The sequence below is a fragment of the Hyaena hyaena genome, unplaced genomic scaffold (genome assembly GCF_003009895.1).
Source record: "Hyaena hyaena isolate Hyena2069 unplaced genomic scaffold, ASM300989v1 scaffold_602, whole genome shotgun sequence".
Classification (NCBI taxonomy): Eukaryota; Metazoa; Chordata; class Mammalia; order Carnivora; family Hyaenidae; genus Hyaena; species Hyaena hyaena.
In genome coordinates, this window is record NW_024081229.1 from 1169694 (window position 1) to 1181792 (window position 12099).

General features: G+C 51.7%; 1 protein-coding gene across 1 annotated transcript; it reads right to left on the bottom strand.

Moving 5' to 3' along the window:
- Positions 1-4561: 4561 nt before the first annotated feature.
- On the bottom strand, positions 4562-10293 carry GJB2 (gap junction protein beta 2). Its single transcript, XM_039256931.1, has 2 exons — positions 10095-10293; positions 4562-6705 (listed from the first exon to the last, which is right to left on the bottom strand). Exon 2 carries the CDS (start codon positions 6681-6683, stop codon positions 6003-6005), a length of 681 nt encoding a protein of 226 aa, XP_039112862.1. The 5' UTR covers positions 6684-6705; positions 10095-10293; the 3' UTR covers positions 4562-6002.
- Between the last annotated feature and the right edge of the window lie 1806 nt (positions 10294-12099).

Sequence of the window (12099 nt, forward strand, 5' to 3'; positions counted from 1 at the left end):
TATTTCATTGTATGTATGCACCACATTTTGTTTATTCATCCACCGGCTAATGGACACTTGGGTGGCTCCCACCTTTTGGCTACTGTGAATAACGCTGCTATGAACATAGGTGTTCAAATATCTATTCAAATAGAAATTTCTTTCTTTAGGAAAAGGCAGGGCACATGGGAACAAGTTATGCTTTCTTGAGTTATTGTGACTCAAAATTGCCCTAAACCCATTTTCAGGTTTTAAAAAGTAGATATCACAATTAATAAGGAACTGGCAAAATTAGAGTGGACTATATGAGGTGATTTCTGCCACTCCCCCTTACAACATATAGGAGGTAAAATAAAATAAAACTGAATCGGGGCGCCTGGGTGGCTTAGTCGGTTAAGCGACTGACTTTCGCTTAGGTCGTGATCTCGCGGTTCGTGGGTTCGAGCCCCGCGTCGGGCTCTGTGCTGACTGCCAGCTCAGAGCCTGGAGCCTGTTTCAGAGTCTGTGACTCCCTCTCTCTCTGACCCTCCCCTGCTCACGCTGTCTCTCTCTCTCTCTCTCCTAGAAATAAATAAAACGTTAAAAAAAAATTAAAAAAAAAAACTGAATCTTTAACGATTTGCTGTGTTAATATTAGATGATAATTTAAAACAATCCAAATAACAGGTTCACCTACCCATACAGATGAGTGTTGAGTAAGAAAGAATCTCACCATGGCATTTATGGCCCTAGATAGTACAAATTCAAAATCCAAGCGACAGAATACTTAACCAAATCAAAGGGAAAAGCCTAAATAGGAAACTCGTGAAAAGCCTCGGACTGTAACCATGAGGTTACAGAAGTTTGCTAGTATTGCTTATTATACTGTTTGAGAGAGGAAATAGTATACGTTTATGTGTGAATTTTTGGTTTTCATTTTTTATGGTTACCCGCACAAAACAACAATGGCTGGATATCTACACGTTGGAAATACAAAGCCAGAGCAATGGAAGCAATGAGGTTTTTATGAAGGGGTAAACGTGGCTGTTTGGGTGTAGAGGTTATTTTTAAGAAACGCCCCACCACCTCGGAGGGAAGCCACAGGGATGGGACCATGCCGTGCCCTGAAGTTACCCTTGGTGGCAGCAGATGGCAGCAGAGAGAGGCTTTGCACGTCTCTGGGTTCTAGTCTGGTTCTAGTTCTGGCTTCTGAGAAAAGGTTCAGCCAGTTACAACATCAAGTAGTAGAAAAAGTCTCTGATAAGTTATTTAGCTTCCCAAAGAAATGGAAAAGCCAAACTAACCACTAGGCTCGGGTCTTTTCCTGGCAAAAGACTGCCATCTTGCATGATTTAGCTTTTTGTTTCTGAAGGCCCCCAAAGACACTATTTCACACGGTGCACGTTCTGTGCTGCTTTTAGGTGTTCCTGCCTCACCCAGCTGGCTCCACGCTGTAGTGTGTGTGTGTGTGTGTGTGTGTGTGTGTGTGTGTGTGTGTGTTAAATGTTTATTTGGTTTTGGTGGAGGGGCAGAGAGCGAGGGAGACAGAGGATCCGAAGTGAGCTCTGCCCTGCACAGCAGAAAGCCCTCTAGGGCTCGAACTCATGAGCTGTGAGATCATGACCTGAGTGAAATAGACGCTTAGCAACTGAGCCACCTACGCGCTCCCATACTGTGCTGTTTTGTAATGTGACCACCTCGTACACATCTGCCCTCTACCTTGTGACCCTTTAAAATCATCTCTGCATTTGCCAGGGGCTTAGATGGTGCGCTGCACATAGGAGGAGCTCAATAGATGTGTTTTTAAAATGGATAATGAAATGGTAAGTATTATTAAATATTTTTGTAAGATACTTCACAAAGTTGGTCATAAGAGCCATGCTATTAAGATGCAAGCTTGTGAATTAGATGCAGCTAAGTACATTTATCCTTAAAACGCCAAACTCAAGTCATGCTGGTAGATGAACTGACGTTGAGCTGGAAGGAAATCTCGAGCGCTGTTCCACACACGACATTTTTATTGGCTTAGGTAACTATCGAGAAAGCAGGCTAATTAAACTGACACATGACATAAAGTTGGAAGGAATTGCCAATAAACTGAACACAGAGCTCAGAAAGATCTGGATGGACCAGAGGGATGAGCCAAAATCAGCAAAAGATGAAGTTGACAGGGACAATGTGGGGGCCTGTGTTTAGGCTGGAACAATCCATGTGACCTGCGCTAGGAAGTCTGATGGGAGGCAGGAGGCAGGGGTAGTGGGAAGGGGGGGGGGGGAGGGATTCTCTGAAAACTTGGAAACAGCACAAACGTTCATGAACAGGGATTCTCTGAAAACTTGGAAACAGCACAAACGTTCATGAACAAGGTGGCTGTTCAACAACTCGTGGCTCTGTCAATCTATGGAATATTGTACACCTGTTAAAACGAACAAGTTAGATCTATACATACTGAGCTGGAAAGATTTCTAAGATAGATGAGAAGCTACCACAGAAAAAAGTATGTAAGAAATGCAAACCACGGCGGTTATGTTTGTGTATCTAGGTATCTACACATACACCTACGGTTGCATAGAAAAAAGACTGGAGAGCTGTACATCGAGATCTTGATACTGATGCGTCTGAGTAGTGCTATGAAATGAGACTTTCACTTCTGACTTTATATACTTCTGTATTTAATTTTAAATGCAAATGTATTTGTGTATTCTGTAATTACATAGATCATCTTGTAACTGAAAGTGAGGAAAGGTGACGAGGCTTTTAGAAAGCTCACTCGAAATTAATGTGTAATAATGTGTCTGGAATAGTCCCCCCAGCGCTGGGCCATGCTGGAGTGCTGCGCTTAGTGCTGGGCGCCATCTTCCTTTGGCGGGCCCGGAGGGGGGGCCTGGGAACTCCTGGCACACTTACTGCTGCTTGCCTGCCAGAGGTGAGAAAATACGTCTTATTCTTCCTTATTTGCTTGCACCTAGTAGCTTGGTACACAGTAGTTGCTTAATATTGAATGAATCTACGAATGACCAACTGAGAAATGAGGAGTCATATAGCTGGAAAATAAAGTGGGCGTTGAACTTGGATCTGTTCTCAGCTCTTTAAGGTTCTTAAGTGGAAAAGGGACTGACTTCGGGTCCACCAGAGGGCAGAACAGATGCTGGAGAGCGGGCGTTCTAACCAGGCGGATTTCTGCACAATAGGGAATTCTTCTGCCGGCCTCCGGCCCCATGCGGTCTGCACTACCCACCCCCCCTTCTTCGGCCCCATCTCCTCCCGTTCTCTCCCTGACTCTGGCGTCCCCGCCTCTCTCTGCCTGGATGACTGCTCCCTGAGATATGCGTCTGGCTTGCCTCTGCGTCCACTCGGTGTCTCTCAGCGGAGAGGCCTTCCCCGACCGCCTGCGCTAACAGCAACCCTCGCTGCCCCCGGCCCTGCCTCGTTCCCGCGTGTACTTTCTCTCCGTGTGCAGCGTGTGTAACCGACGGGGGCTGGTTTGTGGTCTGCCTCCTTCGACGCGAAGGCAGAGATTCTGTTCTGTTCGCGGTCTTGGTGCCCAGTCGTTCCTGGCACTCGGCTGGTAGTTGGTAAATATCGGCCGAGTAAATGAATAATTCGAGATGTGCAGGAATGGAATGGAGTGTCTCCAGAAGTCAGGCCTCCTTAACCCTGTCGTCACTGCGGGCGTGGGGAGTCCCTGTGGTGTTGGCTCCTAGCCTCAGGAGCTAAACGCCCGGGGAGAATTCTAGAGGTCCAACCCACACCCTGTGTGCGATAGGACTGTCTGCTATTGGCCTCCGAGTAGGATATGTTATCCTCCCGAGAGGCACCTACCCGCTCCATTCACTAGGAATAATACTGTCCGAAGGCCGATGATGAAATGAGATCATATGCATGAAACACTCGGTAATAGAGAGTGGATGGAAGCTGGCTATTTTTTGTCCTCTTAACTACATTGAGAAAGCGTATGGTAGGTGGTTCTCCATAAAAAATATTCTTTAGCATTTATGTGTAGAAAGCTCTGAGATCCTTGGGCTGAAGTTTCCTCTTACTGGAAAGCCAGAACCATCGTCGGCCGGCAAGGGACAGGCGGGCCCGTCAGCTTATTTCCCATAGAAACGGGCAGTGAGGGATGCAGAGCAGCGTCATAAGGCCAGGCTTGGCTGCCCACACATACACAGAAAGAACGTCTCCTAGAAAAGACACTTTATAGACTTTTTCTCATGCCTCAGCCAAACTTCGCCATGAGCAACGTTTTCAAGTGTCGGCTTTCATGATTCTTTTAGCAGCCAAACTGGTCGTGTGCACCCACCTTGGGCATTCTCCAGGTTACAGACCCGGTCCACACATCACACAGCACGCGTGTTTGCTACAAACCTGTTGGAGGTGAGCATGCAGTTGGACAAAAATACTCTCTCTTCCTCTCTCTCCTGTCAATCTTTCTGGTGACAGAGGCTTTTCTGTAACTGCGCAGAAGAATCCCAGAATGGTAGACAGACACCCTGGTAAGTTACCCCGTTGGTGTGTTGAAGTATAAAATGTGAACACAGAAAACTGGCTATAGGTTAAATTAAAATCTGCTCTTCTACTGAAAACTGTAATAGATTGTAAATAATCATTTTACGATTGTATTTTAATATTTTAAATGACATTTGAGATATTACAAAATTACATAGTTACAAGCATGTAATTAAAGCTACAATTTATTATTACAAAATGTTTCTACAATGCTATTCTTGGCGACAGAAAAACGTTTACCCTCATTAAAGTATGTCGAGTACCACTTTTTGGAAACCATGTCAAGCACAATGATAATATCAGGGTTCAATTTGCCCTATAGAGCACCTAAGTATTTATCTAAACTCTAGTTTCTATTTAAAAACAAATGCCTACCAATTCTATTTTCACTTAAGAAAACTGGATACTAAAGACAGAAGCAAACAAACTTTTGAAGTAGATGAAACTCATTTTTAATCATTAGAATTTAGACTCCATCTAAATTCTTTAAAAACTTTTTCCATCTAGTCTTTAAAAACAGTAACTACCACTCGCCCCACTTTGATCTGCACCATTAAATTGTACTGTGGCAATAAAACATCCCCAAGCAACCTCTTTAAATCCGTGTTCCTACTATTTACCGCAGCAATGGAAAAGGCAAACATTGTAAAGAGCCAGCCTATAGTTAGTAGTAGCTGGTGGTCCATCCAGTCTGTATTTCTCATGCACAATTACACGTAAATGTTTGAAATAAGGCCCTTCACTAACGCAAGCCATCACTAAGAACTACTCGTTTTTTCACGTGTGAGAGGCTGAAATGCTTGCATGTGCTACATACCACGATGGACACAGCCAACAGCCTCGCAGTGGCGCTGCAAATCACTCATAACTGAACGGCTGCGTTTGAAATTCAATAATGGTATCTAATTGCACACCGTTTAGAATCAGCATCTGGGCCTTTGAAATAGGGTGAACATATCATGGTTTTCAGAACATCTTGCAGATCAGAAGAACATCTATCCCATTTTAAAGTTTTCACTCAAAAAAGCGTGACCGAGTTTGAAGCCTTAGATAACCCTCACTGTTACAGACTAAACCTCCCCAAGTGAATAGAAGAACCAGCAATCTCTAGGTTCAGCTTTAATTCAGCGAAAATGCCAGAGCGAGCCCAGAGGGGAATCAAGCAGCCCTTCTCGGCATCCTCTTTAGAACCCGGCGTGTCTCTCCTTTCCTCAAAGAAAGAGAAAGAAACGCTGATGTCCTTTGTTTAAAACAGGAGACAGCCTATACCCGCTCCCCCGACCAGCACGGGGTTTCACTGGAACTAATTTTAGTAAAAATCAGAAGAGGCACAGAATTATGCCTTTGTTTTCAAGCTTTAGGAAAGAAGAGCTGTGTTGGAGGCTTCTGGAGTTTCACTGAGATCCAGAGCAGTTTCAAATGGTTGCGTTTCAGATAGGGATCTGTGTCTGGTTAAATGCCGTGACTGCGCCCGGACAGCAAAGCACCTGTACCTCAGCCTTTTCACCCTATCCTTTACCCACTGGCGGGGCAGTGTGTTAAACTGGTTTTTTGGACTTTCCAGAACAATATCTAATTAGCAAATAACACAATTCAGTGACATTTAGCAGGATGCAAATCCCAGACACTGCGATCATGAAAACCGTGAAGACCGTCTTTTCCGTGGGCCGGGAGACAAAGCAGTCCACTGTATTGGGGCAAGGCCACGCATTGCATTTCACCAAGCGCTGCATGGAGAACCCGTCGTACATGATATAGAAGACGTACATGAAGACGGCCTCGAAGATGACCCGGAAGAAGATGCTGCTGGTGTAGGTCCACCACAGGGACCCCTCGATGCGCACCTTCTGGCTTTTGATCTCTTCAATGTCCTTAAATTCATTCTTTATCTCTCCCTTAATGAACTTCCTTTTCTTCTCGTGTCTCCGGTATGCAACGTGCATGGCCACCAACAGAGCTGGAGTGGACACAAAGATCAGCTGAAGGGCCCAGAGTCGGATGTGAGAGATAGGGAAATAGTGATCATAGCACACATTCTTGCACCCGGGCTGGAGAGTGTTGCAGATGAAATCGGCTTGCTCATCTCCCCACACTTCCTTTGCAGCTACAACCAGGATCATAATGCGAAAAATGAAGAGGACAGTGAGCCAGATTTTCCCAATACTGGTGGAGTGTTTGTTGACGCCCCCCAGAATAGTCTGCAGGGTGCTCCAATCCATCTTCTCCTCCGGGCGGTCTGCTCTGGAAAAGGCAAAGCGAACACAATACAGGAGTGACTCGTCAGGAGAGAATTGGGGCGATTCCTCTGGGTCCCGGGTAAGGAAGCACTCTTAAATCTCCTCTTGAGCAAACACCAACTCTTACGCAACCTCACCAAAAAAGGTGAAAACAAAACCAACCCAGCTTGCCGTAGGATTAGATGTATAGCTCCCGAACCGCCTGGAACATGTTTGTATGTGTTCTCTAATAAAGAGTAGCTTATTCCCTGGAAGAACTCACCCATGGTTAGCACGTAATAAAGATCTGGGGGGTGGAGGAGGAGCTCCACAAGCAAAAGCACTTGCTAACTTAAAGGCACTAATCAGTGCTGACCGAACTCTCTGCACAAGTTGCCAAGCACTCGAACGACTCACCTGTTACATCTGCCCGTTAGCCTCAGGTTTTGCACAGTACCATCGGGACTGAGGCTGGCTGAGGCCAGCCTTGCCTTAAAGGCCAAGAGGCCATCTCGTTGCAGAGAGCCACTTTCCTTACAAATATTTCGGTTCACTTTCACAGATTTGGGATGTAACAGCGAGATGGCCGTTACCGATGGCAAGGTTGACATTTGAGGCACTCCCGAGTTAAAATTTCATAGAAGGTTTCACTTCCTTTTTCCATATGCAAAGAAGGTTAGAATTAGTCTCTGCATGGAGGAAAGCCAGCAGGCATGGATTTTTGCCTACTTTTTGTGTGTGGATGGGTGGTCCTCACGGCCATGGTGGGGTGGGGTCTGATCTGCTCGGTTAGTACTGAGGGATGCAGCTGTTTGATGACTGTTGTAACTGTGCACTTTTTTTTTTTTATTGTGGGCTATGGTTTTAATTTAGAAGCGTTTCTAAAGGTGCACACTAAGAAAAAAGACAGCAAATTTAACTCCGTGATTCCCCGGTCACTGGTCTTACAAGGTGAGTCACTGTATTGAAGTTCAGAACCAAAGCCTGCTGAGGTAATAGACTACTCATCGGAAAGCGACTTGGAGAAGCCTGTGGTCAGTCTCCCATGAGACAGAGGCCTTCTCTTCATCCCAGGATAAGAAGTGCCTTCATTTATCTGAAGTTACACCCCAACTGTCTCAATCAACCCTTCTTCTAAACAAGATTCCACCTCTCCACCATTCTGGTGAGTAATCGGGTTTCCGCCCCTTCTAAGCTGGTAGTGAATCCTTTGTCTCTTACTTAAACATAATGCTCTCCCCATTCGGAACCAGGTGGGTGCTATTTCCCGATGGATGCCTAAGCAAGCTTGGAATGAATGCCTTCCTCACCGCGCCTCATCCTGGGCACTGCCACGGGGCACTGAGCTCTGGCTGAAGCCATCCAACGCCACCTTGGTCAGAGGAGGCAGGGGAGACATGGAGAAGAGTCACAGACACAGAGACTACGTAAGACTGAAATATGCTCGAGAAGCACTTAGACCTACTCAGCTTGTCAGAGACACACGGACTGGAAGAAACCCTGGTTTATCCGGGTTCAGCCCTGAGCCTTCAGATACAGACTGTCTGGGAGGTCCTTAGGTAAACCAAACTTCACCTTTTAACCAAACAATAGTAGGAAATTAGACGGCCGAGTTCTTCAGCAGCACTTGCTAAGTGGAAAGCAGAACACTCACCGAAATACACCGTCCCTGGCCTAAATCAACACATCAGGCTAAAAGTCTAGGGGTGGTGCTTCGGCCTTGGCCGCTTCGACGCTACCAAAGATCACGTACTCTCCTATAAACCGGTCCAATCGCCACCAGTTGAGAAAAATATTGTCGTTTCCTAAAACTCTTTGGGTTGCAACGAACTGTTTTAAAGATCCTTTTAGGAAGAGGAGCAAATTAACATGTGCTCCGCAGAAGAGAGAGGGGGCCAAGATGGACTAAGCAAACCGGATGGGATTGTTCTCGATGTTCAGACCGTCCAGGGAGCTACCCTCCTGCCTTTCCTGGCCTGGCAGAAGGGTCATGGGCGGGCTCCTACCCAGCCCACACCACCCTGTGGTTGTTTGGACTTGTGCCCGAAGTGAGTTGAGGAGCTGGATCAGTCCTTGGGGAAGGCACTGGGTGAATCTCCAGGTTCCAGAAAAAGCCCCCTTTGCCTTCTTCTCAATCCTGACTTTGTGGATGGCTGGCCTCTCCACAGAGCGCCCCCACCCCCACGGGTGCCTGTCATTGTGACTGACCGAGCACACTAAGCTTGAAAGAGACTCAGAAGACGAATGGGGACATGGCTGTCACCACACATCTCAAGACAGAGCCCCACATAAATAGTCGAGTCCGGCTCTCAGAAAGCTGGGGGGACGCGCACCCTGGGCTTACTCCCTCCTGCCCGAGGGGCCAGCGCGCGCCCACAGAACGCGTCTCCGGGGCGCACTCCCTCGTTTGTCACCTAGTGTCCTAAAAGCTGTCTTTCCAACTGGAAAACGCCGCCTGGAGACCGACGGTCCGGGCCGTTTAGGAAAAAGAGCAGCAGCCCTATGAGCTGATTCGGGCTGCGCTCTAGGCGTCTGGGCGCGCAGGGCAGGCGGCCCAGCTCTCTGTGCAGGACCTCGACCTGGGCGACTTCCTCTGCAGAGGCCGCGCGGGGAGGTAAAGGTCAGGTCCTCCCGCGAAGGCTTCCTGCTTTGCCGACGGCGCTGAGCTTTCTCTCTGCTCCAACCCTCCGGCCAGCGAGGGACGTCAGGGGGCCGCAGGGGAGCCGCCGGGCGGCGGTGCGAGCTCTGCCCCGAGGAGGGTCCCCCACAAGCCAGCACGCTGCGGTGCGACGGTCCCCGGCCCCCTCCCCCTCCCCTCCCCCCCCTCCCCGCGCGCCGAACCCGATCGCCGGCCCCGGGGTTCGGTTACCCCGGCCGCTTCCCCGGCGGCCCTGCTGCAAATCCGGCCGGAACAGCCCGATTCGAATTTCAGAACTCGGCCTGAGAAGCTCCCTCATCCAGATGTTCGCGCTCGCCCGGGGCCTCCCGCCCCAGGCCCGCTGTGGCGACTGCCCGCGACGGGGACCGCGCAGGGGCCTCGGTGCGCGCCGCGTCCGGCTCGGGGGACCTGGGCCGCCCGGACGCGGCTGGGTCCCCCCGTCCTGGCCGTCCCGGGGTCCCTCCAGGCGCGTCCCGGGGTCTCTCCAGGCGCGGGGTCCCCCAGACCTAGCGGTCCCGGGGTCCCTCCAGGCGCGTCCCGGGGTCTCTCCAGGCGAGTCCCGGGGTCTCTCCAGGCGAGTCCCGGGGTTCCTCCAGGCGCGTCCCGGGGTCTCTCCAGGCGCGGGGTCCCCCAGGCTTAGCGCGTCCCGGGGTCCCTCCCGGCGCCCGGCCCCCTACCCTAGCCGTCCCGGGGCGCCGAGAGTCGGGCGCCGGCCTTACCACCGCGAGCCCGGCGCGCCTGCGGCGCGGCCTCACCTGTGCGGGAGGGAGGGCGCGGCGGGGCCGAGGCGGGCGGCGAGAGGGTCCCGGGCGGCGGCGGAGCGCTCGGCGCGGTCGGGCCGGTCCTGGCCGGGCCGCCTGCGCGCTCGCTGCGGGCTGGGGCGCCGCCGGCTGGCTGCTGGGAGTCGCGAGAGCGAGCGCGCCGGGCGCTTCGGTCCTCAACACCTGCCTGCGCCAGCGACGCTTTTTAACCGCACCCTACACTCCGCCTCCCGCCCCAGGCCGTTTAGAAAGTTACGGAGGGGGCGGCACCCGGCCGCCCGGCCGCCCCCAGTGCCGCGGGCGGGGCGCGCGGGGCCTCCCCGGCAGCCGGAGCTTTCCGGGACCCCCTCCCCCCCACGGTCTTCGCCCCTCGAGGTGCCGGAGAGCCCGGGCCGCGGAGGGTCCCCAGCGGGCCTGAGCGCCTGGATCCCCCCGGGGCCCCCCGCGCCCCCTCCGCGCCGGCTCCCAGCGGTGCGAAGCCGGACCTCGGGACCGCAGGAGGCTGCAAGGCCCCAGGCCTCGGCGCCCCGCACTTTGGGGATGGGTGGGGTTAAAGGATAGTTGTTGCCGCTGATGTTATTTCTACTTTAGTCCAAAGAGTCCTGCAGTATTTAAAGCTCTGCTTTACTAGTTTTCTAATTACTGGGAAAGCGGGCGTCCCCAACGGTTTGAAGATGGAAGCTCAGGCTGCGGAGGTTCCAGTCCCCTGTGCGGGGTCGGTTCCCTCCTTGGAACCCGGGTGCCGTGGGGGGGGGGCAAGCGGGTGGCGCCCCCAGGGCTGCCCAAGGCCCTGCGTCTCCCTCCCCCCAGAATCTCGCGGGCAAACCCAACCAACGCCTCCTGGGTTCCCGTTTTGATTTGACCTCTGTCAACAGGGTGCTAAGGGCCAGGGTGGGGGGTTGGGGGGGATGGGGGGGACGGGGGGGACGAGATTCGCTCTCGCCAGGGCTGGCGCGGGCGTCTCCGTGGGCCCTGGACGCGGCCCGCCATCTGCGCCCCACAGAGGGTGCGACACCCGGGTCCTGCCCACTTCCTCCTCCTTCCTCAGTTGAGAAATCGCAAGGCAGTTACTCGATCTGGGGTGGGGGCGACCCAGATTATTCGAAAAGTAAAGAGTATGAATGACATCTCCCCCCCCCGTCCCCCGCACCCCCGTCCCCCGCACCCGCGCGCGCCATGGAACCCGCAGGTCCTGGGCGGCTCAGTTGGCCCTAATCTCGGGTTAGGAAGCCTCCCGGTTCACATTCGGTTGGGTATTTTGATGTCTCGAGATGCAGGTTGACAGAAGGGGGTATTCACAACTGAAGTGGATGGAGAATTAAAACTGCTAGAGCAGGTCGCGCTGGGGGGAAAGTGTCAAGCGTTGGTGGCTGTCACTGCTCAGGCCCCGGAGTCACGATTCCCGCAAAGCGCGCGGCGTGCAAGGGCGGGCCGGCCGCTCTCCTGCTCACCTTTACTTAGGCTAGTTTTCTGTTAAGCAGAGATGATGATTCATCCTGACAGAGCAGATCTGGGCTCAGAAATGGATTTCCCATGATTGTCACCATTAGCGTGAAAATATTGACCCTTCCCTGCAAAACTGGTGCGCCATTGCCATGGGCCAACCCAGGCCATCCTGGTCGGGCCCAGGTGAGGTCTTTCCCGGTTGCTACCCCGCCTTCCAGCTCTAAGTCTTAGTCTATGAGGGAGTGTCTGGTCATGAAGAGACACAGCCCCGAGAGTTGCCAAAAGCCCTTACATGGCCCATCTGAGAGATGTGCTGACTCGGCGTTTTAGAAACTACAAGGCAAAGCCGGGTGTGGAGGAATGAGCCTCCTGGGTCCGAGCGCCCAGCAGAGCTGAGGTAGGAGGTGTCTGCACCCCCCACCCCCCCTTCAGTTACCTTCTGGAACAGCTCTGTTTAGGAAGATCTTTCAGAGCCCTGCTTGGGTGGTAATGAAGGGTCTAGAACCATCATAGGAAGCTTACTGGTAAAGGTGGTTTGGAGACTGAAAGTTGA